Source organism: Trichosurus vulpecula, chromosome 7 (genome assembly GCF_011100635.1).
Source record: "Trichosurus vulpecula isolate mTriVul1 chromosome 7, mTriVul1.pri, whole genome shotgun sequence".
Lineage (NCBI taxonomy): Eukaryota > Metazoa > Chordata > Mammalia > Diprotodontia > Phalangeridae > Trichosurus > Trichosurus vulpecula.
In genome coordinates this window covers 114,550,003-114,577,473 of record NC_050579.1, presented here as the reverse complement: position 1 = coordinate 114,577,473, position 27,471 = coordinate 114,550,003, and the positions used below count along the sequence as shown (strand labels likewise).

The 27,471-nt window shown below is 36.0% G+C and overlaps 1 protein-coding gene across 1 annotated transcript in view; it reads left to right on the top strand.

Moving 5' to 3' along the window:
• PEX3 (peroxisomal biogenesis factor 3) overlaps window positions 1–27,471 on the top strand; it is a 61,178-nt gene that overhangs the window by 25,316 nt on the left and 8,391 nt on the right. The window contains exons 4-9 of the mRNA XM_036768565.1: window positions 5,894–5,937; window positions 8,181–8,305; window positions 8,640–8,706; window positions 8,798–8,852; window positions 9,314–9,482; window positions 19,600–19,670. Of these exons, the coding sequence (XP_036624460.1) occupies window positions 5,894–5,937; window positions 8,181–8,305; window positions 8,640–8,706; window positions 8,798–8,852; window positions 9,314–9,482; window positions 19,600–19,670 (531 nt within the window). The remainder of the gene's footprint in view (window positions 1–5,893; window positions 5,938–8,180; window positions 8,306–8,639; window positions 8,707–8,797; window positions 8,853–9,313; window positions 9,483–19,599; window positions 19,671–27,471) is intronic.

Below are 27,471 nucleotides of genomic sequence, written 5' to 3'. Positions count from 1 at the left end.
CTGTCTATATATATATATATATATATATATATATATGTATATATATGTATAGATATAGATATAGATATATAGATATGTATAGATATAGATATTCCCTTCAGCTACCCTAATACTGAGGTCTCATGAATTACACACATCATCTTTCCATGTAGGAATGTAAACAAAACAGTTCAACTTTAGTAAGTCCCTTATGATTTCTCTTTCTTGTTGACCTTTTCATGCTTTTCTTGATTCTTGTGTTTGAAAGTCACATTTTCTATTCAGCTCTGGTCTTTTCACTGAGAAGGCTTGAAAGTCCTCTATTTTATTAAAAGTCCATATTTTGCCTTGGAGTATGATACTCAGTTTTGCTGGGTAGGTGATTCTTTGTTTTAATCCTAGCTCCATTGACCTCCAGAATATCGTATTCCAAGCCCTTCGATCCCTTAATGTAGAAGCTGCTAGATCTTGTGCTATTCTAATTGTGTTTCCACAATACTCAAATTGTTTCTGACTGCTTGCAGTATTTTCTCCTTGATCTGGGAGCTCTGGAATTTGGCAACAATATTCCTAGGAGATTTCTTTTTGGGATCTTTTTCAGGAGGCAATTGGTAGATTCTTTCAATTTCTATTTTGCCCTGTGGCTCTAGAATATCAGGGCAGTTCTCCTTGATAATTTCTTGAAAGATGATATCTAGGCTCTTTTTTTGATCATGGCTTTCAGGTAGTCCAATAATTTTTAAATTATCTCTCCTGGATCTATTTTTCAGGTCGGTGGTTTTTCCAGTGAGATATTTCACATCATCTTCCACTTTTTCATTCCTTTGGTTCTGTTTTATAATGTCTTAATTTCTCATAAAATCACTAGCTTCTACTTGCTCCAATCTAATTTTTAAGGTAGTGTTTTCTTCAGTGGTGTTTTGGACCCCCTTTTCCATTTGGCTAATTCTGCCTTTCAAGGCATTCTTCTCCTTATTGGCTTTTTGGAGCTCTTTTGCCATTTGACTTAGTCTATTTTTTAAGGTGTTATTGTCTTCAGTATTTTTTGAGGGGTCTCCTTTAGCAAGTCATTGACTTGTTTTTCATGGTTTTCTTGCATCCTTCTCATTTCTCTTCCCAGTTTTTCCTCTACTTCTCTAACTTGCTTTTCCAAATCCTTTTTGAGCTCTTCCATGGCCTGAGGGCCTGAAACCAGTTCATGTTTTTCTTGGAGGCTTTTGATGTAGGCTCTTTGACTTTGTTGACTTCTTCTGGCTGTATGTTTTGGTCTTCTTTGTCATCAAAGAAAGATTCCAAAGTCTGAGTCTGAATCTGAGAGCATTTTTGCTGCCTGTTCATGTTCCCAGCCAACTACTTGACCCCTGAGTTTTTGTCCGGGTATGACTGCTTGTAGAGAGTACTTTGTCCCAAGCTTGAGGGGCTGCGCTGTTGTTTTCAGAGCTGTTTCTATACAGCAAGCTCTGCCATACTAGCACTCCTCCCCCAAGAACCCCTAACTGGACTGAGACTCAGATCTTAAGCAGGCTCTGCACTCCCGCTGTGATCTGCCACATGATTCCTCCCACCAGGTGGGCCTGGGGCTGGAAGCAACTGCAGTTGTAGCTCTGTAAGCAGCCTCAGAGCTGCACTACCTCTGCTCCCCCCAGGGTGGTGGCGTAACCTGAACTCCTTTCACTCTGTCCCAGAAGCTTTTCCCACTAACCTTCTCTGTTGTCTTTGGTGTTTGTGGGTTGAGAAATCTGGCAACTGCCATAGCTCACTGATTCAGGGCACTAGAGCCTGTTCAGCCCGGCTCCAGGTCTGGTTGGTCCCGGCGCAGCTTATGCTGGGCTCTGCTCCTCTCCACTCCCAGCTCCGTGCGATAGGCCTTACCGCACGACCATCCAGGCTGTCCTGGGCTGGAGTCCTGCTTCCCTCTCTTATTTTGTGGGTTCTACAGTTCTAGAATTCGTTCAGAGCTATTTTTATAGGTGTTTGGAGCTTCCTGGGGAAGAACCCTAGACTAGTCCCTGCTTTCCAGCTGCCATCTTGGCTCCACCCCCAATACAGCGTGTTTTCACGTGAAATGGATACAGTTGGAGTTTGTTGCCAGGTCAAAACATGAAACAGAGTAATCTAAGAGATGTACCTTAATGATACTAGCATTTTTCTGATGATTGTCATTTGAAGGAATTTTTTATCATGGAAAGATTTCTAGGAGTGTGTGCACTTAAATTCTCTTTTCTGTTTCTTGACAATGTAATTAGATATACAAAAATACCAGTTTCTTGTGGTTGAAGAAAGAGCATCCAAGATCAAGTGTGTTTTCTGATTATTACTTGACAACTAATTCAGTATGCCATGGTTTTTCTGTTATCAAGTGTGAAGAGTTTTACTTTTGGAAAAGGGTAAAAAATCTGAGACATATCACAATAAATTAATTTAAAATAGATTAAAATTTCGCCAATATCAAAGAAATGTCAGCTCAAAATAACACAACACATTAAGTACAGCAAATATTTAGACTCAACTCCATTACATTATAAACTCCTTGAGAGCAGACTCTTTTGCCTTTCTTTGTATTTCTAGTGCTTAGCAAAGTTCTTGACACATAGTAGGAGCTTATTAAATATTTGTTGCTGGACATTTAAATGCAAAGTATTGTTCTGGGTGCTGGAGATTCAAATGCCTGCTCTCAAAGAGCCTACCTCCTATTGGGACTAATAAGACATATGCAATAATACAAAGTTGGGTATAATAGAATGGAGGAAGAAATCTAGGCAAAATGTTGTAGGAATATTTAGAAAGAAAGAAAACCATTTTTGCTTAGGAGAATTAGAAAAGGGTACAGATCAGAAAGAACTGAACCCAAAAGGAAAATAAGAATTCCAAAAGGCCAGACAGGAGAATAGAGTTCATTTCAGCAGTTGGAGACTTATGCAGATGTGGCATATAGCATATGAAATATGGGGAACAACTAATTTTCCAGTTTGACTGGAACATAGAGTACATAAAAGGCACTGACGTAATTACGACTGGAAAGGTATATTGGAGATAGGGTATGGAGTGCCTTCCATGCTAGACTGATATTTTTGTATCTTATCCTAAAGGCAATAGGAACCACTAAGTATAAATGCTAGAAACTTGAGACTAGAATGCAAGTCTACGTAAAGCATTCATTCCATCTATCATAGTGCCAAATTCTTGGCTTTTTTGGTCTTCTTGTTAAGGCAATAGATTCAAAATGATTTTTTTTAATTTAGAAAAAAATATTTTTATTTCATGTCATTTCGGACCAGTGGCCTGGTCTTTACCCCTTTGTGAAAAAAAAGGGTAACTTAGCAGGCATATGCTCAACCTCAAGACAATGCCATTTTATGATCTCCATCCTGATTAGCATTGTCCCCTTTGATTCCATTGGTCAGGCATTTCAGGGTTGACAGCCTATCTGAAACACCTAAACCCCACCCCATGTGGGTCAACACCCCTCCTCATGTCTCTCATTTCCACATTTCAATCCCCCCCATCCTCATTTTCTTTATACTTTATTTAATAAAGGAAATGCCAAGCCACAAAATGCTTGTAGTCTGCATCACTCAGATTTTATGATCTCCATAGCATGAGAAAGGAATTTTCTCTACAATGATTTTTACTAATGGTTTTTATATAAGAGAGCGGCTTAGTTAGACCCTCACCCTCAGAAGATTATTTTGATGTCTGTAGGATTTATTGAAAAGAGGAGAAACTGAAAGCAGCGAGAACTGTTTGCACATTGAGGAAAGTGACTTGAAAGATGGAAGTGGTCTCAGTAGAAGGTGGATTTAGAGTCAACTTAGAGAGAAAGGTAATTAATTCCATTTTGGACATGTTGAATTTGAGATGCAGACAACACAGCCAGGTATCTAGTCTCTCGTGGATGTTCTTCTTCTCAATGCAACCTATGATCATGTTCATTTTTCTGGTTGCTATCTTCTATTAATGATGCATATTGAGCCTACAGTCTTTGAATGCATCTAGATTTCTTATAGCAACTTGTTTTGCACCTTCTTAATGCACTTAGATACCATTATGTATTACAGTTATCTATGAGAGGCAGTGAGGCTTAGTGGGCCAAAAGACCCACGTTCAAAGCCTGCCTCTAATACGTGTTGCTTATGTTACCCTGAACAAGTCACTTAAATTTTAGTGCCCTAACAACTTCCTGACACTATTAAGTTGCAGAAGAGGTGCTAGCATTCATTGGGAGAAGGAGTTTGCTTATTCCAAAGCTCTCTATGCTAGTAGAATCACCAGTCTAATACTTTTTTCCTATAATTAGCTATGTATTTGTCTTTCCCTCCTATTAGACTGTAAACACCATGAGGTTGTGTCTTAACTAAACTTTATACCTCCTCTAGTCCAGTTCCCTATACACAGTTGGTGCTTAATAAATGTTTTTGACAAGAGTGAAACAACTAAAGAATATTTTTTCTAAAACAATGAGTGAAAAGCTTTTATATAGACTAGGTCACTTGATCTTTGCCATAATTCTGTGAGGTAAGCACTGCTATGAATATCACTGCCACATCAAAGATGGAGAACCTGAGGCTTAGATTGCTGCATGTTTTGCCACAATCACACATTACAAGTATAAATGGTAGAACTCTGAGGCTAGAATGCATCTCCTAGGTAAAGCACTCCATCTTTATCACAGTGCCAAATCCTTGGCTCTTTTGGTATTGTTAGGGCAGTAGATTTACAATGGTTAAATTTCTGTGTAGTTATTAAAATCAGTGTTGATGTCATAGCTATTGTGTTTCCCATTTTACATTGCTAATGACTTGTTAAAAACTCAGGATAAAATTACTCCCTATTTTACTCATTCTTTTTTTTAAAAAGAAAGCTTTGATCTTTGCCTTAACAAATCAGTGGATTTACACAAGCAACTCTTTAGAGATAAGAGGAAAAATCAATAGATTTGGAGTCAGAGGACTTGGGTTCAGATTCCACATCTGCCACTTACTATGTGTGGCAAGTCTCTTAATATCTCTGGGACTCATTTTCCTCATCTATAAAATGAGAAGCTTGTACTAGATGAACTCTCAGGTTCCTTCTACTGACTCTGTAAATCTATGGTATTATGATAACTTCCACATCAATAATGTCTTTTCATGTTTGTTGAGGTATAATCTATTTCATTTTTTGGTGATGTAATTGGTGCTCACTGTGTCCAAATCCTACACTTTTCTTGAAGAAAAAGTTTGTGATGTAATAGTGTGAGGCTTTTGCTCAGATTAAGCAAAGTTAAGATTAAGTTAGTTCTTGGTCTCATTTTTTTTCCCCATGCTATCTTCATCTTTTTCTACCTTTGTATTAAAGGCATCAGAGTGCATGGTAATTTAAAATGGAGGGTTTTATCAAACCTGTATAGAGTTTATTTATCTCTTTATCCTTAACAGCTGAAATTGGTGCGTTGGCTGCAGTTATTTTTGGGATAGTCTTTTTTGCAAATACTTACCATCATTACTACCATAACAGGTTCAAATAATCCCATGAAATAGTGTTTCTTTTTCCTCTGGATACACGATAAAACCATTTCCACCCATTCCCTTCTTTGCCTTTTCATGGCAAAACATGATACATCCTTCCATTTAACTGCATTGCCTTATTCTGGTTTTCTTTATAGCAAGAGGTCAAAATGATATGATTTCAGTCCTATTTTCCAGTGAAAGACCCATTTCAGAAACATGCTGTGTTGCAGTGCCCTTTTGTTATTTGTGCACATAATGAACACAGCATGTCATAGTATCTACATAATGAAGATAAACAATCTGTTTCTTAATAATTTGTATGTTGATTTTAATAGCATGTTTTATAACAACACTTTTTCTTTTAGATTCTGTAGATTAATTTCTCATTTTCTGAATTTAAATATTACAATGTTTTCCCCCCTTAGGCCTTCAAACAAGTTAGAAATATGGGAGGATCTGAAGATAATAAGTAAGATTGCATATTTTGTGTGTGTATGTTAAAATGTAACTGAAATACTTATAAGTCTAAAATATAAGGGTGTGTTGTTGATATTCTTACTGTCAGTTTTAGTGCTATTTTTGTGATTGATTCTTACATAATATGGTCCTAGAATACATAAAGTAGCCCACAATAGGTGTTTGGGTTCTTTATACCTCTGCTATCACAATTAAAGTGAGTAAAAAATTGATTTTATTCAAGTTAGATAATAGCTTTACTCTGGGTTCAAGTTCTGCCTCTAACATATACTGTCTGTTTCACCCTGGGCAAGTCACTCTCTATCTGAGTACTTCAGTCAACTTTCAAAGACTAAGCTGTAGAGAATGTACTGACCTGCATTGGTAAAGAGAATATCCTTTTCCAGGGAATTCCCCATATCACTGAAATTACTGGCCCAGGCTCTATCTCTAGACCTACTGTGGAAACCATATAGCTGCATTATAAATTCTCAGAAATATCTATCATACAAATAATTAAAATGTATGTAAATAACTGGTCAAAGATGGGACATAAACCAGGTCTTCCTAGCTTCAAAGATAACTCTCTATCCACTGTACCATCCTGTCTCTCAATATGTTCTGTTCTCTGCCATATCCTGGCTCTGTGACCCTGAGCAAGTTCCCTAACCTCTCAATGATCTAGGCAGATCTCTAAAACTCTGAATCTCCAAAAAGCTGCAGAGGAGATATGGATCTAATGGTAGATGAAGTTTCCTCAACTGGAAGTTCTCTGAACCAGTGAAATCACAGGTCCAGACATTATAATTAAATTAACTGCTATGGTTCTGTTCCCAATTCCTTTCCAAAGTAAGATTTATATTTTTTCATTCCTCTCTACATTTCTAAAAAGACGAGTAATCAAAATCTAATAATGAAAAATTATTATAGTTAATATCATGGGTTTTGTTTGTTTTTATTTTTTGGAGGGAGGGAGGCAGGGTAATTGGGGTTAAGTGACTTGCCCAAGGTCACATAGCTAGTAAGTGTGTCAAGTGTCTGAGGCTGGATTTGAACTCAGGTCTTCCTGACTCCAGGGCTGGTGCTCTACTCACTGTGCTACCTAGCTGCCTCTGTCATAGGTTTTTAAGGGAGTAGGGGAGGGTTTGAGAGTATTGCCATCAGATTTGAGTTGATGCTGTGTATTTTAAAAATTCTTTGACACAAAAAGAATGATTTACCCTTTTTTCCCCTCCTGTTTTTAGACTGTAAACTGACTATATTCAGTACAACAATTGCTAGCAGATTATGTTCACAGCTCATATCTGTATAAAAATTTTTAGTGTAAATTCTGTGATGCTGATTGTGAGAAAGCTGAGGTTCAGAGAGGTTGAATTTATCCATAAGTCACACAACTAGTAAATGGCATAGTGAGGACTTAAACCCAAGTCTTCTTATTATTTTCCTGCTGTCCTTGCTGCCTTTCAGAGTTGTTAGTTTCAACCCCCTTCATTAAACTTTTTTACAGAACTACTCACAAGTTGCAAAATATGACAGAGTTGAGTTTCAACAAGCCCCCTACCCTCTCTGGTAAAGGTGGTTATGAATAATAGAATAACCAAAAGATGGGCAGCAGAAAAGAAGTAACTTCATAATTAGCTCTTATATAACTGATAGTGAGATGCTTTCAAATTACAAATTATAAACCCTTTAACTATACTAATTAAATTGCTATACTTAATAAATCTCTTCTTTTAAACCAGCATTTTTGTTACCCATTTCCCTTCATAGATACCAAATGATGCTCCATAATGTAGTCTGATGTGCCAGTCAAGTACAGTCTTTCTGTTTTTTTGGCATGCTATTGTTTGCAGCTTGCAAGGGCTCTTCCAGTCCTTCCTAGCTTGGATTTCTAAGCTGATACTGTACAATTCTCTGGGTTTATTATTTTAATTAAGAAACTGGATCTCTTTAAATAGTAGGTAACTTTCACAAAATAGCCATTTGGTCTAGTGAATATCCTCTTATATCAAGTAAGGAACAAAAAAATTTATTTTTCTTTCCTAATTTTACTACTATATATCTCTTTATTGTATGGTTAAAAAAAGTTTTGAACTGGCAAATTTCTATACTTCTTATAATTGCAAGGCAATATTATGTATATTCTTTGAAGTAATAAATCATGTTCATGAATAAAATCCTGGGATAATGCAGTTTTGTTGTATATGTGTATTTTAGTTTTAACAACCACAAAATTATTTCCTTTTCCCTTTGAAGGTTTTACAAGAAGTATTGTTGCTGTATATAGTACTTGCATGCTTGTTGTCCTTCTGCGGGTCCAATTAAATATTATTGGTGGATACATATATTTGGATAATTCAGCAGTTGGCAAAAATGGCACCGTAAGTTTACCACACCAAATAGATGCCTGTCTCCCCTTTCTTTCAAGAAGGTCTGTAAGTTTATGTATTGCATAAAAAAATATTCTGGTAGCATACCTGTATGACTGTATTTCAGGAGATGATGAACTTAGGTACAAAGTTATGACATGTAATATTTACATTTCCAATTTCATTATATGTTACATGACACTATCCTTTGCCCATTTGGGGGGATTGGGCCTATAGCATGTAGACCAAAAAAATCGTATAAAAATGTTACTAAATATAATATAGTTTAGTAAGACAAGGATGTTTGTGGATCACTTTGACTCAACTTGATTTTTCACTTCTATAGACACTTCTTGCACCCCCTGAAGTCCAACAGCAATATTTGTCAAGTATTCAGCACCTCTTAGGAGATGGTAAGATGCTAAGATGTTTATCTGAGAACTGATTAATTTCACTTTATTTGTAGTAATGAAGAAATTATTTGGGTTTTTTATTTATTCATAGGTCTGACTGAGTTGATTACTGTTGTTAAACAAGCTGTACAGAAAATTTTGGGAAGGTAAGACTAGCTTGGTAAATTTGCACTATTTATCCTTTACATTGCTAGAACACTGTTAGATTAAAAAAATAAAATCAGTTTGATGAGAGAGTCAACTTGACAAATAGTAATTTGGATTACCTATAGTACTTAGGAGAATTCTTCCTCTTCCTCATTGAGTAAAATGTTTTGGTATATTCAAAACTTTTTCATTTTTAGGGTAATGTGTCACTAGGGCTTTTATATAAGCCAAACAGACAGAAATATTTCACATGCCAGCTATATCTGTAATTACCATGGAACTTCTCTTGTGAAATCTCCAACAGCATAGCTTTACTAAATCTCTGTCTTGGCCTGATTGCTAGAATCATGTCCGTTGAAGTTTGTTTTTTTTTTTTCAGCTAGCAAATAGCAAGAAGTAAAGTATGTTAATGTATAGTATTTAGTATGCTCTATCCCACTTACCTTTTCTTTATTCCCAGTGTTTCCCTTAAGCATTCCTTGTCCCTTCTGGAGTTGGAGCAGAAACTAAAAGAAATCAGAAAAATAACTGAACAGCATACATCTTCATCATGGGTTGATAAGACTGGACCCAAATCTTTACTGTGTCAGTACATGATGCCAGATGAAGAAACTCCATTAGCAATTCAGGTGCTTGTTTCATTGCCCTTATAACTATACTGATTTTTGCCGTATTTTTCCAAATAAAATGTTGACTGAACTTAGTTTTGTTAATCTCTTAAAACTTTTATGGCTTTTTAAAAATAATTTAAAGATGATACTATGCAATTTCAATGATTTGGAAACCAAAATTCTGAAGGGAAAGAAAAACTAACTGTTAAAAGTATTATAGATTGATAACTACTATAATTGTCTTTCACCATAATGCTACTTTAATGTTTCATTATGGAACGTAAGTAATCTTGGGTTTTCAAAAGCTATAGCAGAGGAATACAAATTCTGACAGTCCAACAAGGTGGAAATGTTTTGAGTTTGAACCCAACAACAGACTGTATTCTTATTATCCAGGCACCATCCTAGCTACATTTGGGGAGGTTCATTAACAGGTCGACTGCAAGGATATGAACTTTTTTTTCAGCTTTAGTAACTTAAGGTATAGAGGACTTGTAATATGTATCAATGGAGAGAAAACATGAAAATACTGGTCCTTAAAGAATTGAAGTATAGGTTATGGTTGTACTGGCTCTTAACATTGAAATAATTTTGTGTTCTCATTTAAGAATGGTAAGGTATCAAATTGGTTAGTAAATATCAGTTGCTTCATATTTTTATCTTTTTTGAAAAGATGAATGTCAGACTAATAATACTTTATTTTATCTATCTCTTTAAATGTGTCTTTATAAATATAGAGTCTATGCTATCCTATTTTATGCACTGTATACACATACCCCATGATAAATATTTGTTAGCTAACCACGAGTCTTTAAAAGGTTTCTATATATTCGTGTCAGTGTATTTATGTCTCCACATTTTTTGTTTACATTTACTTAATTTTGAACATAATTATTAAACACAAACATTTCAGGGTATAAAGATGAATAAAAAAGATTGTTTATGAGACTTTAAGCTGCTATTGTGTACATGCTATTTTTACATTTAAGAGTAAGTCAAATTGAGGTGGAGCCAAGATGGCAGAGTAAAGACAGGGACTTATCTGAGCCCTTGCTCAAACCCCTCCAAATACCTGTAAAAAATGACTCTAAACAAATTCTAGAGCAGCATAGCCCACAAAAAGACAGAGTGAAACAAATTTCCAGCCCAAGACAACCTAGAAAATCATTGCACTGGGCTGGGAGAGGAACACAGTCCAGCTCAAGGACCAGCCCCAGAGAACCTGGAACAGGCCTCAGAGGACTGAATTGCAGGAAGTTGTGGTGGTTTCCAGACTTCTTAACCCACAAATACCAAAGACAACTTAGAAGGTCAGTAGGAAAGGTCTGTCGGACCTGGGTGAGAGATGGGCGCAGTCTAGCCCCAGCTCCAGCACAGCCCAGGAGTGGTGGCAGCAGCAGCAGCAGCAGCTTCTTCCAGAACTCTCAGCCCACAGATGGTAAGGGGATAGAACAACTGATTAGAAGGCTATTACAGGGTCTCTTTGCTGGCACTGAGGCAGGATTCTGTTGCTTTGCCCATACTTGGAACTGGGTCACAATCCTAGGTGGCAGTCCTAGGGCAAGAAGGAGCACTGGCATAGTAGAGCTTGTGGCTGCAGTGGAGAAGGGAACCTTCCTCATAGTTCAAAGGCAGAAAAGAGTGTGTCTGTTCACTCACAGACCAAAGCACAGACCACTCATACCTCTCCTTTGATCATACAACCTTGAAAGAACTGAAAATTTATAGGTCCCTAGAAATACCTCTGAAAACAGTTGCACAAAACCCCTGAAGCTTGGAACAGTACGCCTTCCACATTGCAAGCAGAGTCCTACCTTAACAAAGAGTTAAAAAGTCAAGTAATTGGCTGGGAAAATGAGCAAACAGCAGAAAAAAAATCAGACTATAGAATCTTACTTTGGTGACAAGGAAGATCAAAACATACAACCAAAAGAAGACAACAAAGTCAAAGCCTCCAAGAAAAATATGAATTGGTCTCAGACCATAGATGACCTCAAAAAGGATTTTTAAAATCAAGTAAGAGAAGTAGAAGAAAAATTGGGTAGAGAAATGAGAGTGGTGCAAGAAAATCATGAAAAACAACTCAACAGCTTGCTAAAGGACACCCCAAAAATGCTGAAGAAAATAACACCTTAAAAGATAGACTAGACCAAATGGCAAAAGAGGTCCAAAAAGTCCATGAGGCTAAGAATGCCTTAAAAAGCAGAATTGTCCAAATGGAAAAGGAGGTCCAAAAACTCACTGAAGAAAATAATTCCTTAAAAATTAGAATGGAGCAAATGGAAGCTAATGACTCTATGAGAAATCAAGAAATTATAAAACAAAACCAAAAGAATGAAAAAATAGAGGACAGTATGAAATATCTCATTGGAAAAATAAATGACCTGGAAAATAGATCCAGGAGAGATAATTTTAAAATTATGAGACTACCTGAAAGCCATGATCAAAAAAAGAGCCTAGATATTATCTTTAAAGAAATTATCAAGGAAAATTGCCCTGTAAAATAGAAATTGAAAGAATCCACTTATCACATCCTGAAAGAGATCCCAAAAGGAAAACTCCTAGGAATATTATAACCAAATTCCAGAGTTCCAGGTCAAGGAGAAAATATTGCAAGCAGCCAGAAAGAAACAATTCAAGTATTATGGAAACATAATCAAGATAACACAAGATTTAGAAGCTTCTACATTAAGGGATCAGAGGGCTTGGAATATAATATTCTGGAGGTCAAAGGAGCTAGGATTAAAACAGGGAATCACCTACCCAGCAAAACTGAGTATAATTCATGAGGGGGGAAAATGGACATTCAGTGAAGCATTCTTGATGAAAAGACCAGAGATGAATAGAATATTTGACTTTCAAATACAAGACTCAAGAGAAGCATGAAAGGGTAAACAGGAAAGAGAAAGCATAAGGGACTTATTAAAGTTGAACTGTTTACATTCCTACATGGAAAGATGACTCATGAGACCTTTCTCAGTATTAGGGTAGTTGGAGGGAATGTATATATAAACAGAAAGTGCAGGGTAAGTTGAATATGAAGGGATGATATCTAAAAAATAAAATTAAGGGATGAGAGAGGAATGTGTTGAGAGAAGGAGAAAGGGAAAGGTAGGATGGAGTAAATTATCTCACATAAAAGAGGCAAGAAAAAGCTTTTACAGTGGAGGGGGAAAGGGGGAAGGTGAGAGGGAATGAATGAACCTTATTTTCATCAGATTTGACTTAAGGAAGGAATAGCATACACACTCAGTTGGGTATGGAAATCTATCTTACCCTACAGGAAAGTAGGGGGAAAGGGGCCGGGGGATGATAGAAGGGAGGGCAGAATGGGGGAGGGGGTAATCAGAAGCAAATACTTTTGAGGAGGCATAGGGTCAAATGAGAAAATAAACAGGGGGCAGGATAGGATGGAGGGAAGTATAGTTAGTCTTTCACAACATGACAATTACAGAAATGTTTTGCATGATTATACATGTATAATCTATATCGAATTGCTTGCCTTCTCAATGAGGGTGGGTGAGGAGGGAGGAAGGGAGAGAATTTGGAATCAAAGTTTTAAAAATGAAAGTTAAAAATTGTTTTTGTATGCAACTGGAAAATAAGCTACACAGGCAGTGGGGTATAGAAATCTCTTACCCTACAGCAAAATAGAAGGGGAAGGGATAAGAGAAGGGGGGGTGGTGCTAGAAGGGTGGGCAGATTGGGGGAAGGGATAATCAGAATGCATGATATCTTGGGGTGAGGGGCGGGGAGAGATGGGGAGAAAATTTGGAACTCAAAGTCTTGTGGAAGTGAATGTTGAAAACTAAAAACAGATAAATAAATTTTTTAAAAGAGTATGTTAAATTTAATCCAGTACTAAAACTGGCCATTTATGTCCACTTATAGATTTTTCTTTTGTCTTCTGTGTTCTTAATAAATGTTTTATGGTTCTTTTTCTTTATTTGTTTGGGTTTTTCTGTATCTATATCACTACCCACTGACTCCTCTACCCACCGAAACAGAAACCTTCCCTTATCCAGGAAAATAATTCAACACATTGGCCATATCTAAAAATGTATGTCTCATCCTGCATTTCTAGTGCACCTTTCTGCTAAGTGGTAGCTGGCATGTTTCTTTAGTTTTCTCAAGTCATGATTGGCACTGCATTGATCCAGAGACCTATCTTTACATTGTTGTGTTTATCATATAAAATTTTCTCCTAGTTCTGTTCATTTCAATCTGTATCAGTTCATTCAAGTCTTTCCAGCTTTCTCTGAATTCATCTTACTCATAATTTCATATTGCATAGTAATATTCCATTATAATTGTATGCATTTTTAAAGTATTTCTTCAGTTGATGAGCATCCAGTCTGTTTCTGGTTATTTGTTACAACAAAAAAAGTACTGGTATAAATATTTAAGTACAATGTGGAGCATACTTAGTGACTTTTAGGATATAGTTACAAATTATGTAATTACAAATTGTTTTTCAGAATGGTTGGACCATTTCGCAGTTCCACTCTCAATAAATTAATATGCCTATCTTCCTACATCCCCTCCAGAAACTTCCATGTTTGTCTTTCATCATCTTCGCTAATCAAATAGGAGTGAAGTGAAACCTCAGAGTTGTTTAAATATGTATTTTTGTTATTATTAGGAATTTGAGCATTTTTCATATGGCTATTGATAGTTTGTATTAGTTCATTTGGAAACTGTCCATTCATATCTTTTGACTACTTAGCAATTGGATAATGCTTTTATTCTCATATATTAGCATCAGTTCCCTGTATAACATACTTTTAGCAAAGAAATTTTCCACTAAGATTTTCCCGGGCTTACTGTTTTCCTTCTAATTCTGATTTGATTTTGTTTGTGCAAAAGTTTTTGAATGTTACATGATTTAAATTATCCACTTTATCACCTATGATCATCTCTCTCACTCTCTCTCTATTTTTTTAGTTAAGTACTCTTCTTCAGGACACAGTTATGAAAGATATCACCTTTCCTTCTCTTATAATAATGACCTTGTATATCTAAGTCATATATCCATTTGTAGTTTGTTGTACTAATGGCATAATATATTTATCTAAACCTAATTTCTAGTGGATAACTTTACAGTTTGTTCAGTAGTTTTTACCCTCACCCTAATATAGGGGTGAGGAACCTTCAGCCTTGAGGCCATATGTGGCCCCCTAGGTCCTCAAGTGCAGCCCTTTGACTGAATCCAAACTTCACAGTATAAATCTTCTTAATAAAAGGATTTCCTCTGTGAAGTTTGGATTCAGTCAAAGGGCCACACTTGAGGACCTAGAGGGCCACATGTGTCCTCAAGGCCACAAGTTCCCCACCCTGCCCTAGTAGTATGTATCCTTGGGTTTACTGGACATTATACTACTGTGATCATTTACTTCTGGGATATTTCTACCTAAGCTGTTTCTTCTTTTCTGTTTATCAGCTAATGCCAAGTAATTGTGATAATTATTACTTTATAATGCAGTTTGAGATCTGGTACCGCCAGGCCTCCTTCATTTCTTTTTTTCAATCATTTCTCTTGAAATTCTTGAATGTTTATTCCTGCGGATGAATTTTTTAAAAAAATATTTGTCTAGTACCTTTGGTAATTTGATTGGTATGGTACTAAATTTGTAAATTCATTTAAGTAGCATTTTTATTATACTGGCACAGCCTGACCATAAACACCATGGCTTAACCTAATCTCTTCAATTATTTATATCTTTATTTCCCCAAAGAGTATTTTATGGTTTTATTTACATATGTCCTAAGCATATTTTGATAAATTTACGCTCAGATATTTTATATATTTTAAAAATTATTTTAAATGAATTTCTTTTTTTTATCAGCTATTGTTATTGTTTGGAGAAGGAAATGGCAAACTACTCCAGTATCTTTGCCAAGAAAGCCACATGGACAAAAGTCCTTGGGGTCAGGTAGTCATACATGACTGAATAACTCAACAGCAAAATTGTTTTCTTAATGATATATGGAAAAACTGATCATTTCTGTGGGTTTATTTGATATTATAAATATATTATAACATAATATATATTTATATTTCATATTACTTCAATGAATGGTTCATTGTTTCAGTTCCTTTTTAGCTGAATTCGTAGTATGCTGTAAATCATTCATATGCAAATCATAATAATTTTGTTTCTCTGTTTTGCCTGTGCTTATTGCCTGTTTCTTTATCTTGTCTTATTGCAATAGCTAGTATTTCTAGAACTACATATTAATAAGAGTAGTGACAAGGAAATCCTTATTTTACCTTGATATTATTGGAAAAGCTTCTAGGGTTTCTTTATTACAGATATTATAGCTCTTGTTTTTTACGTATTTATTTTTTGCTATATTATGGGAAAGTACAGAGGCAGGTGGTAGCGCAGTGGATAGAGTGCTGGGTCTGGAATAAGAAAAACCTGAATTCAAATCTAGCCTCAGACACTTACTAGCTGTGTGACCCTGGACAAGTCACTTAACCTCTGTTTACCTCAGTTTCCTCAGCTGTAAAATAGGGATGATTATAGCACATACTTCACAGTTTTTATGAAGATCCAATGAGATAATATATATAAAAAGTACATTGGCTTATGCCAATATTTTGGCACCATAATGTTCTGTATGTTTTTATATATCTTATTTATTCAATTATCATCTAGTATATTTTTATGTACATAAATATTTAATAATAGCTAGCATTTATATAGCACTTTAAAGTGTGTGAAGTGCTGTATGTACTATCTCAATCTTTATAACAATCCGGTGAGATAGGTGCTATTAATAGCTACATTTTATAGATAAAGAAACTGAGGCTGGGAAAGATTATGACTTGCCCAGGTTAACACAGCTAAGATAAGTATCTGAAGCAGGGATCTGATTTCAAGTCTACCTAAATTTCTACTACAACACCTAACTATCTAGTTGATTATTGATTGATGCTATCATATACTGCCTTTCTTAGTGTTTTTGCTGGGGAAATATGCATAAAATATAAGTCTAAGGGTAGATGCTTTAAAAACATCAATCATCTTTATATTCACTTTGGGAATGTGTCACTAGTACAGTTACTCTTAAAACATTTTCCCCCTGTGGTGAAACTTTTATATGTATTTTGAATGAAAAAATAAAGAATTATCTTGTGATAAAATGGAATAAATCTTCTTTCAATTAAAGGTGGAGAATAAAGGAAGGCAGCATGATACAGTGGGAAAGAACAGTGAACATAGAAGTTCAGGACATGAGTTCATATCTTGCCTCTGCTGCTTATTACTTATGTTAAGTAATTTAACTCTCAGGGCTTATTTTTCTTACTGGTAGTATGAGAGGTATGTACTATCTGATTTCTAGCTCTATATCAGGGCTGTCCAAAATGTAGCCTGCAGTGCGATTTTATGCAGCACTCCTGTGGGTTTTAATTTTCACAAGCAAAAAAATAAAATAATAATTTGTATGGAATGCATATTAGATTTTTTAATTCTGTAGCTAATAAATAATCTCATTGATGTTAATTTTCTTTGGTGTTTTTAAGCAGTATTATGGACAGATCATATCGCACGGAATTTTTAATCGATCTGTGGGATGCGTTCTGTCTGTACGATGCAGACTAGTCAGTATGCACCTACCTTTATACTGTTGTGTTGTCGCTTTGCTGTTTCGTGTTTGCTTTTGCGCTTTGCGCCCTCACCTGTCATATTGATGACTCGCGTTCCCCCACTTTCTATTAGTGTACTGTGTTTTTTATTCTGGGTGATTCTGGGTGTGGCCCTTGAACAATTATTTTATTTTAATGTAGCCCTAAGATAACCTAAGGTTGTACAGCCCTGCTGTAGATCTATAATCCAATGACATGCAGAATGGCAGAGCCTCATAGAATAATCCACATTTGTGGACTTACAAGAGACAATCAGGCTCTGGGGAAAAAATTCATGCAAACCAAATTCTCAAGAAGATACTTCATAAATCAAAATATTAATGAGAACTGACACTGACTGCACAAGGCCATCCTAGTAAATAAGCCCACTCGTGAGTCTAATTCATTAGTAAAATACAGGTGATATTACTGACACGCTAACCAATATTACTTATGCAACTAAATAGTGCAGTAGCTAGAGCACTTAGCCTAAAGTCAGGAAGACCTGAGTTTAAATCCAGCCACAGACATTAGCTGTATGACTGAGCAAATCACTTAGCTTCTCTCTGCCTCAGTTTCTCAATTGTAAAATAGAGATAATAAGAGCACCTACCTTGCAGAGCTGTTTTGAAGATCAAATGAGATAATATCCCTTAAATTTTAAGTTCTTGCATCAGAGTGTAAGCTTCTTGAGTATACAGATTGTCAAGGGCAACTAAGTAAAGCAATGGATAGAGTGCTGGGCCTGGAGTCAGGAAAATCTGAGTTCCAATCTAGCCTCAGACACTTACTAGCTATGTGAACCCAAGCACATCCCTTAACCTCTGTCTGCCTCAGCTTCCTCAACTGTAAAATGGGAATAATAACTACGTGCCTCACAGGGCTATTGTGAGGATCAAATGAGATGATAATTGCAAAGCGATTAGTACAGAGCCTAATGCACAGTAAGCACCATGTAAATGTTGGCTATCATTATTATTATTTCCACTCTCTCTAGTTGGGCAAATCTGCTTAGGAGACCAAATTATATAGTTGAGCAAAGAATTAGAACAATATACAACTACTTAATGGTATATTCTTAAAGAGATATTGCTGGACTCTGCTCTTGGCAAGACCAGTACTAGGAAAATTCCAGGGGGAGCAGGACTTCATGTAGGGTAAAGTCATGAGATGAGGAGAAAACAAATGTAGCTCTCAGACTAAGCAAAGCCATAAGAGTAAAGATGTGCTGATATCCAAGAAACCTACGCTAATCTGAGTCCATGGCCAAGGGTTCTGCCAAAGATTGAGAGCTAGAAATGCAAGGAGTCATGGAATTTATATTTTGCCTAAACTAAATTCCCCAAAACTAGGTCTTTTTATTCTGGAGGCTTTTAAGTCCTGCCTTCAGATGGCACTAATGACTCAGACAGCCCTAGGAGGGGGCCCTGCTGCCTCAACCATTCATACCCAGTCATGCACTCATAAACTATACCTCTCCCTAAAACTTTCCTCAAGGGCTGGTGGGACACAGGGGTAGATGTAAAGTAAAGAGTGTGCTTCCAGCTGGTAGGGCACCAGATTTGTGAGTAATGGGGAAAATCTTACCACCCATTCAGCCTGTCTCTGTGTAATTTCCTAGTGAATGTTGTGAGGTTATCAGACTTTGATTTCTGCACTCATAGGTTTACCTGATAATTTGCTGTTATATTCTTATACTGCAGCATCTGTTTTGCAAGATGACTAGGGATAGGAACTTTACCTGTGATTTCATTGTTTTAGGTAACTCCCAAGTAAGGAAACACTTCCTATCAATTCAGATCAGCTCCTTCTCTTCAACTTAAGAGTATTAGAGAGTTGCCTAGAGCTCTGAAAAATTGACTTGACCAGGATCACACTGCCATTATGTGTCAGAAGCACAACTTGAACCCAGATTTTTCTTGTTTTGAGCCTGTTTTTCTATCCCGTTGCTGCCCTTCTCAGGACTAATAAAAAAAAATGTGGCTGCAAAGTTCACAGTGTATAGAAAGCACTGCCAGAGTGATTAATCCATCCATATGATGGTCAAATTCTGGATTTTACCACTGTCTATCTGTCCTATAGATTACTATGTCCAAAAATGTAAGTGTTGACAAAACTGTACCCACCGAAAAGGTCCAGTGCATCTAGTGTTGATTAAGTTGCTAGGCTACATGAAGATATTTCAGGTTATGGACTGATTTAGAGGATCGTGAAAGTCTCTTCATATAACCATCTTGTATAAGGAAATAAATTGGAGATCTGTAAGGGGTGAGCCAGATTGAAAGCTATACTTATGTACCCTTTAGGTATGGTTTATAAATATACATACATTAGACATGAGTGTGTATGTAAATAATGTTTTCCTTTTTTAAACATTGTTTTGACATTGACAAAGCTTAGTCTTTGAAAAATTCTAAATTCTTAAATTTGATAATTTGATTAACTTCCATCATAACAGTATTAGCTTCTTAGAACCTAAAATATGGCCTGTTTATTTTTTAGGCTTGTGGTCTCACAGCAGGAGATATTACTACTATTAAACTACTTAATGAAACAAGAGATATGTTGGAAAGGTATGTATATCCTGCATATTAAAAATATATATTTGAATGTCTTGTGTATTTTAATGCTCCAAAAATGGTATGAATTAAAATTGGATTTTCAACTTGACTTCCAAGATTGAATCATAGAATGCCAGAACTATAAACATATATAACTACTCTGTCTACTAATTCCAGGCATAATATCACTTAATTATTGGAGATATATGCGTCCTTAAATGTTTTGACATTATTATGTCAATGTTATGACACCATTAACCAATTTGTTTTGTACTTTATCATTCTTAGTATCTGAAAATTCTTCTTCCACCTAAATCACTTATCATTTAAGCCTATTTGTATTTTCTGGTGACTTTGATATTTCATTGGACTTTGGATATTTCATTGTGGGCACTTTCTTCATCAGTACAAATCACAATCCATCTTCTCATCCTGTGAGATTCTTGTCCACTTACATAGTCTCCAAAGATGTTCACCCAACATACTTGAACTCTTACTCTGTGTCTTTTACATCTTCTGGTTACCAGATAGTACCTCTCAAGGACATGTTTGTTGGGATGACTAATCTTTATCCCAGCAATAAGCCTATAGTTAAATAACCAATTAGGAGTACCAGACCAAAGGGGAGCTAGCAGTTCAGTCAGTCTGAGCCTGCAGAACCTACCAGGGGGCTAACATTGACTGAGTCCAACAACAATCTACTGCAAACTTGTACAACTTGCAGCCCAAAGGCTGCTTACAGCTCTTGAGCCACTTGAATACCAAAGAATTTCCTCTACATGCAAAGGATGTTTTCCTCTACATTTTTCACAGGTACCCAAAATCCTTTGGTGTGCAGCAAGCTCTGAAGACCATTGTGCAGGCCTGATCTACTAAAACCCAAGCACCCACAAGTCAACAGACCAAAATATGGGTCAGGAACATACAGAGCTCAGATCAGGAGGGCAGTGAACAAACCTCTCCCTACATCACCAGTTTGGGAAAACTCAAAACTTGCAGGCCTCCAGACTGAGCCATGAAAGCAGCGAAAGTAGAAGGACAGAAGCTCAGCCAGACGTTTCCCCCCTCCCCACAAAAGTATGCAGAGCTTAGCACTAACAAAATCAACAAATAGGCTAGAAGAATGAGAAAAAAAAAAGAGCCTGGCTATAAAGTTACTGTGGTAACAGGGAAACTTAATATACAAACACAGAAGAAGATAATAACTTGAAAACTTATACAAGCAAAGCCTCAAAGGAGAAAAGGAAAATGGAGATTGGACTCCAATCAGAATTCCTAGAAGAGTTCAAGGGTTTTTGTTTCAGTGCAAAATTTAAAAAAAATAAAATAAAAAACCTGATTTTTAAGAACCAAATGAAAGTGGTAGAGGAAAAAATGGGAAAAGAAATGAAAGCTATGGAAGAAAGATATGAAAAGAAAATTAACAGCTTGGTAGAAGAGGCATAAAACCGTACTGGAGAAAATAGCTCCTTGAAAATTAGAATTGGCCAAATTGAAGCTCATGAGATATTAAGAAACAACAAAACAAAGTCAAAAGACCAAAAAATAGGAGGAAAATGTGAACTATCTCATAGGAAAAACAGCTGACCTGGAAAATAGATTGAGGAAAGATAACTTAAGAAACACTGGACTACCTGAAAGAAATGAATAAAAAGAGCATAAACATTGTATTAAAATAAATCATAAAAGAGAACTATCCAGATATCTTAGAACCAGAGGACAAGGTAGAAATTAAAAGAATCACCACCCCAAAATTAAAACTCAGTAATATTGTAGCTAAAATCCAGAGCTCCTAGGTTAAAGAGAAAATACTGCAAACAGCCAGAAAGAATTCAAGTACGAAGAACCACAATCAAGATCACACAATATTTAGTAGCCACTGCTATAAAGGATCTGAGAACTTGGTATATGATGTTCCAAAAGGCAAAGAATTTAGGCTTACAACCAATAACCAACCCCGAACAACTGAATATAATCTCACTGGGGGAAAATGGATATTTAATGAAATTATGGACTTTGAAGCATTCTTAATGAAAAGACCAGAGCTGAGAAGAAATTATGACATTCAAACACCACACAAGAGAAGAATTAAAAAAGGTAAGCATGAATGAGGGATCATAAGGAACTAAACAAGGTTAAACTATTTAAATTCTTAAATGGGGAGATGATACATTACCCTACACATGTATATTAATATCAAATTGCCTTCTCAAGGATGGGAGAGAGGAGGGACGGAGAAAATTTGGAACTCAAAATTTAAAAAAGCACATGTTAAAAATTTTTGTTTACATGTAATTGAGAAAAAATAAAACAAAAAATTAAAAAAAGAAAGAAAAACAAACCTCTATTCTTCTCCTGACATTTCTTCTAGAATTGTCAGGCAACTCCATTCCTTGCCTCTTTCTGAAGCTACTCTGGCACCGTCTTCCAGGTGAAGGATCCAGGGGAAGTTCTATAAAGGAGCACTCTGGCAAGAATCTTGCCAGCAGTGACTAAGAGAGAGACCTCCCTGTGATTGTCACAGATATATTTCCTTTACCTTTATAGAGATGGACAACAGAGGCATCCTTTATCTCCTGGGCAATAACTTCCTAGAAGATTTCAGTCATCTTTTGTATGAGCAGTGGACCCTCTGCCTTGTAAATCTCAGCTGGAATAGAATCAGCATCAGGCACTTTGCCACATGAGAGGAGCCTAATGGTATTCAAAACCTCTTCTTCAGTTGGAAATTTGGCTAAAGAGTGATTGACTTCAACTTGGATAAACAGTCAGTGGCCTCAGCATTGATGACAATCTGTCCAAAACACTGTGGAAGTGTTTAGCCCATCTCTCCAGGATCATAACCTTATCACCTGTCAATGTGGCTCCATCAGCACTGAGTAGTTGAGATGTATCATAGGTCTTTGGCTCATAAATAGCTTTCAGGGCATCATAAAAGCACTTTGAATTGTTACTGTGAGTGCAAAACTGAATTTCATCTGCCTTTTTACTAAGTCAAGAATCCTGCATTTGCACTTCATAGTTATATGTACATATATTATATGTATTTTATATTATAGGTAACTTTGGAGTTAAATTCTACCTTCTTAGAGACAGATGAACTATCCTGCTGGTAAACCCTGTGGAGTTATTTTTTATTTAGCAGCTTCTGAATTTCCCCATCATTTTCATCAAACCAGTCTTAATGTTTGTGAGCCTTCTGGACCAGATGAATAAATGCAATGCTGTACATCAAATCTCTGAAAGCTGCCCACTCCTTTTCTGTTCCATTGTTGCCAATCTTGTGATGACTCAGCTTCCCCTCCAAATCAGCAAGCACTCTAATCTGTTGATCTTAAGTCTTTTGGTAGTGGCCTTGGATCCATCTTGCCTTGGGACCACAGCTTTTGTTGAATGCAGATATTTAGCTTGAGTGGATAAGTCTGTAATCAGTCCAGCACTAGCACATGTTGCCTTTATCACTCTTAAATCCTGTCTGTCTCCTCTCCTTGCAATGACATAGTCTATTAAATGCTAGTGTTTGCTGCAAGGGTGTATCCACAATGTTATATTGTATTTAGATAAACAGAAGACAGTGTTGGTCATAAGATGCATGTCTTCAGTACTAAGTGACCATTTCTGTTGCTGTTTGCAACCCCATTCCTCTTAGCTCCCTGTCCTGTCTGGTAGTCTGTGCCTACTCTTTTATTAAAGTCACCCAGAGTTATACATGTGTCCTCTTTCAGCACATTGATGATGAACATTTAAAATGAAACATTTAAAAAACAATTAATTACAATAATACATAATATTAATTATATACTATGTAAACTATTTGAAAAATAACTAAAGAAGTCCTACCAAATTATTTCTATAACAGATATTGTCTTGATACCTAAACTAAGGAGTCAAAACAGAAAGAAAACTTTAGACCAGCAGTGGGGAACCTGCAGTCTCAAGGCCACATGTGGCCCTCTAAGTGCTCAAGTGTGGCCCTTTGACTGAATTCAAACTTCACAGAACTAATCCCCTTAATAAAAGGATTTGTTCTATAAAATTTGGACTCAGTCAAAAGGCCACACCCAAGGACATAGAAGGCCACATGTTCCCCATCCCTGCTTTAGACCAGTTTACCCAATGAACCCGTTGTTGCAAGAATTTTAAATAAAACACTACCAAGGAGATTATAGCAATTTGTTACAAAGTTTATATACTATAACTAGGCTGGATTTATACCAAGAATGCAAGGCTAGTTCAATAACAGGAAAACTGTCAGCATAATTGCCCATGTTAGTAATAACCCCCCCCCAACAACAATCATACTTATTTCAACGAGGCAAAAAAAAAAGCTTTTGACAAAATAAAACACCCATTCTTGTTAAAAGCACAAGAAAGTGTAGGAATAAATGGAGCTTTCCTTAAAATAAGTAGTATCTGAAATCAGTAGACAGCATTATCTATAATGGCAACAATTTTGAAGCTTTTCCAATATGATCAAGAGTGAAGCAATGATATCCATTACCATTTACTATTCAATAATGTACTTATAGCAATAAGAAAAGGAAATTAAAGAACTAAGCATAAGCGAAGAGGAAGCAAAACTAGCTGATATGATGGTTTACTTAGAGAAACCTAGAGTCAACTAAATAACTAACTGAAACAATTAACAATTTTGGCAAAGTTGCAGGATATAAATGAAATCTGCAGAAATCTTCCACATTTCTGTGTATTAACAACAAAATGCAGCAGCGGGAGATAGAGAAGTTCTATTTAAAATAACTACAGACAATATAAAATAGTTGGGGGTCTACCTGCCGAGACACACATAGAAACTTTGTGAACACAATTACAAAACGCTCTTTACATAAAGGCAGATATACATAATTAGAAATATATTAATTACTTAAAATGACAATGCTGCCTAAATTAATTTACTTATTCAATGCCATGCCAATCAAACTAACAAGGACTACTTTATAGGTCTAGCAAAAATAGAAACAAAATTTATCTGAAGGAATAAAATGTCAAGAATGTTAGAGAAATTGATTTTTTGAAAGGGTAAAAAGGTGGCCTATCAGTACCTAATTTCAAAGTATACTACATAACTATAATTGTCAAAAATAACTTGGTCCTGGTTAAGAAATGACAGGTTGGTCAGTGGAAAAGATTAGGTTCACAATGTACAGAAACAAATCATTACAGTACCCTAGTATTTGATAAACCTAAGTATCCCAGCTTATTGCCCCAGGAACTTATTATTTGACAAAAAAATTATTGGGAAAACTGTAAAACAGCCTGGCAGAAACTAGTTGTAAATCAACATCTGACACCAAGATAAGCTCCAAATGGGCACGTGACTTGGACGTAAAGAGTGACATCATAAGGAAATTAGAGGAATATGGAAGAAATTACCAGTGAGATCTTTGGAGAAGAGTTCATGACCAAATAAGAGATTGAATGGTATACAGCAGTAAAATAGAAACTTTTAATTATTTGAAATTAAAAAGGGATTGCTCAAAGCAAACCAAGGCAGCTGAAATTAGAAGAGAAGCAGGAAGTTGGGAAAAATTATTTGCAGCAAGTTTCTCTGACAAACATTTCATTTCTAAGATAATATAGGGACCTGAGTCAAATTTCAGTTTCTAAGAAAAGAGCCACTCCCCAATTGATAAATGGTCAAAGGATATGACTAGGCAGTTTTCAGAAGAAGAAATCAAGCTATCAATAGCCCTATGAAAAAATGTTTTAACTCACAAATAATTAGAGAAATGCATATTAAAGCAGCTTTGGGATTCTACCTCATACCCATCAGATTGGGTAAGTTGACAAAAAAGAAGGAAAATGACAAATGTTAGAGGAGTTGTGGGAAACAGATTCTCTATGTACTGTTTGTGAAGTTGTGAATTAATCCAACCATTCAGAACTATGCCCAAAAAGCTATTAAACTGTGCATACCTTTTGAGCCAGAAATAGCACTACTAGGTCTATATCCCAAAAAGGTCAAAGAAAGGAAAAAGACCCATATGTACAAAAGTATTTATAGCAGCTCTTTTTGTGGTAGCAAAGTATTGGAAACTAAGAAGAATGTGCATCAGTTGAGAAATGGCTGAATAAATTATATATGATTGCGACTGAAAACTATTGTGTGTAAGAAATTATGAAAGGAGATGGTTTCAGAAAAACCTGGGATGACAATATGAACTGATGCAGAATGAAGTGAGCAGAACCAGGAAAACAATTTATACAATAGCAACAATATTGTAAAGCCAGTCAACTCTGAAAGAATTAGAGATTCTAATCAACACAGTGACTGACCCCAATTCCAAAGGACTCATAATAAGTGCAGATCAAGACATATGTTCTTTTCCTTCCTTTCTTCCTTCCTCCTTCTTTCCTTCCTTCCTTCCTTCCTTTCTTTCTTTCTTTCTTTCTTTCTTTTTCTTTCTCCTTCCTTCCTTCCTTCTTTCTTTCTTTCTTCTTTCTTTCTTTCCTTCTTTCTTTCTCTTTCTTTCTTTCTTTTTCTTTCTTTCTTTCTTTTCTGCTTTCTTTCTCCTTCTTCTTTCTTTCTTTTTTTCTTTCTTTCTTTCTTTCTTTCTTTCTTTCTTTCTTTCTTTCTTTCTTTCTTTCTTTCTTTCTTTCTTTCTTTCTTTCTTTCTTCCTCCCTCCCTCCCTCTCTCCCTCCCTCTCTCTGTTTCTCTCTCTGTCTCTCTGTCTCTCTGTGTCTCTCTCTTACTTTCTATAGCTAATGAGAGCATTTGTTCCACATGACCATACATATTCGTGATGAGCTTTATTCTTCTTGCCTTCTCAAAGGGGAGGGGGAGGGGAGAATTTGGAACTGAAAATAAAATAAAATTGGTGAAAAAATATAGCACCATAGGAATGTTAAAAATTATATATTTTGATCATATTGGGAAAATATTAGCACATGAACAAGAATGCAAATCATTGTTCATCAAAATAATTAGCTCAATCAATAACTTGCATTTTAAACCTTAAATTAGAACTCATAATGGTAAATTTTACATACACAAAGAATACACAAGGTCAAGGTTAATAAGAAGAGAAGACATACACAAAAGTAGAACATTGAGAACTAAAATACAATCAGTGAAAATATCTTAGGAAGGAGGGAACAAAGGAATGAATACCTTTCTCAGGTTCTCATTAGGCTCTTCTTGCTGGGATGCAGTGGAGCCCCTGAGAAAGCAGAAAAAGCAAGAGAGTTTCTGAGCCTTAGTCCAAAGAACAAGTGAAAGATATCTAAGAGAGCATGAGGTGGCAAGGCAGAGAGAGGCTTCCATACCAGGCCAGAGAACAAAGAGCACAAAAAGCCTGCCTCACTCTTTAAGTCTGTGTGAGGTTGTATGCATATGTGTAGGTATGTATGTACATAATCTGGGAATGTCACTCACTTGGGTGTCATGCCAAGCTTCTAGAGACTATTGTTTTTCCTTTCATTGATCTTAAGTGTTTTAGAAGTTTTAAAATACTATAGTGTTTTATGATACTATTAGTATCCTGCCATGTCTATCTCCTGGGCATGGAGACCAAGTGGAGCCAGTTTCCAGACTTAATGGCCACATTGTTATGGCTGCTATTTTTCATCAGTTAAACTTGTGCCAGAAATGGTGATAATCAAGTTGAAAATGTTTGACTTTTCTACTTTTCATTGTTTTTTATATTGGTGACTCATTTAAAGTTGTCATAGTGTCTTCTTATCTTTTGTCTTTTTTCAAGTGTGATTTTGATTGTATGATATGGCTATACATATACCAATAGCTAATTCTGACTCCCACATCAGTAACTAGTTTTTCCTGTCAAGATAACTTGT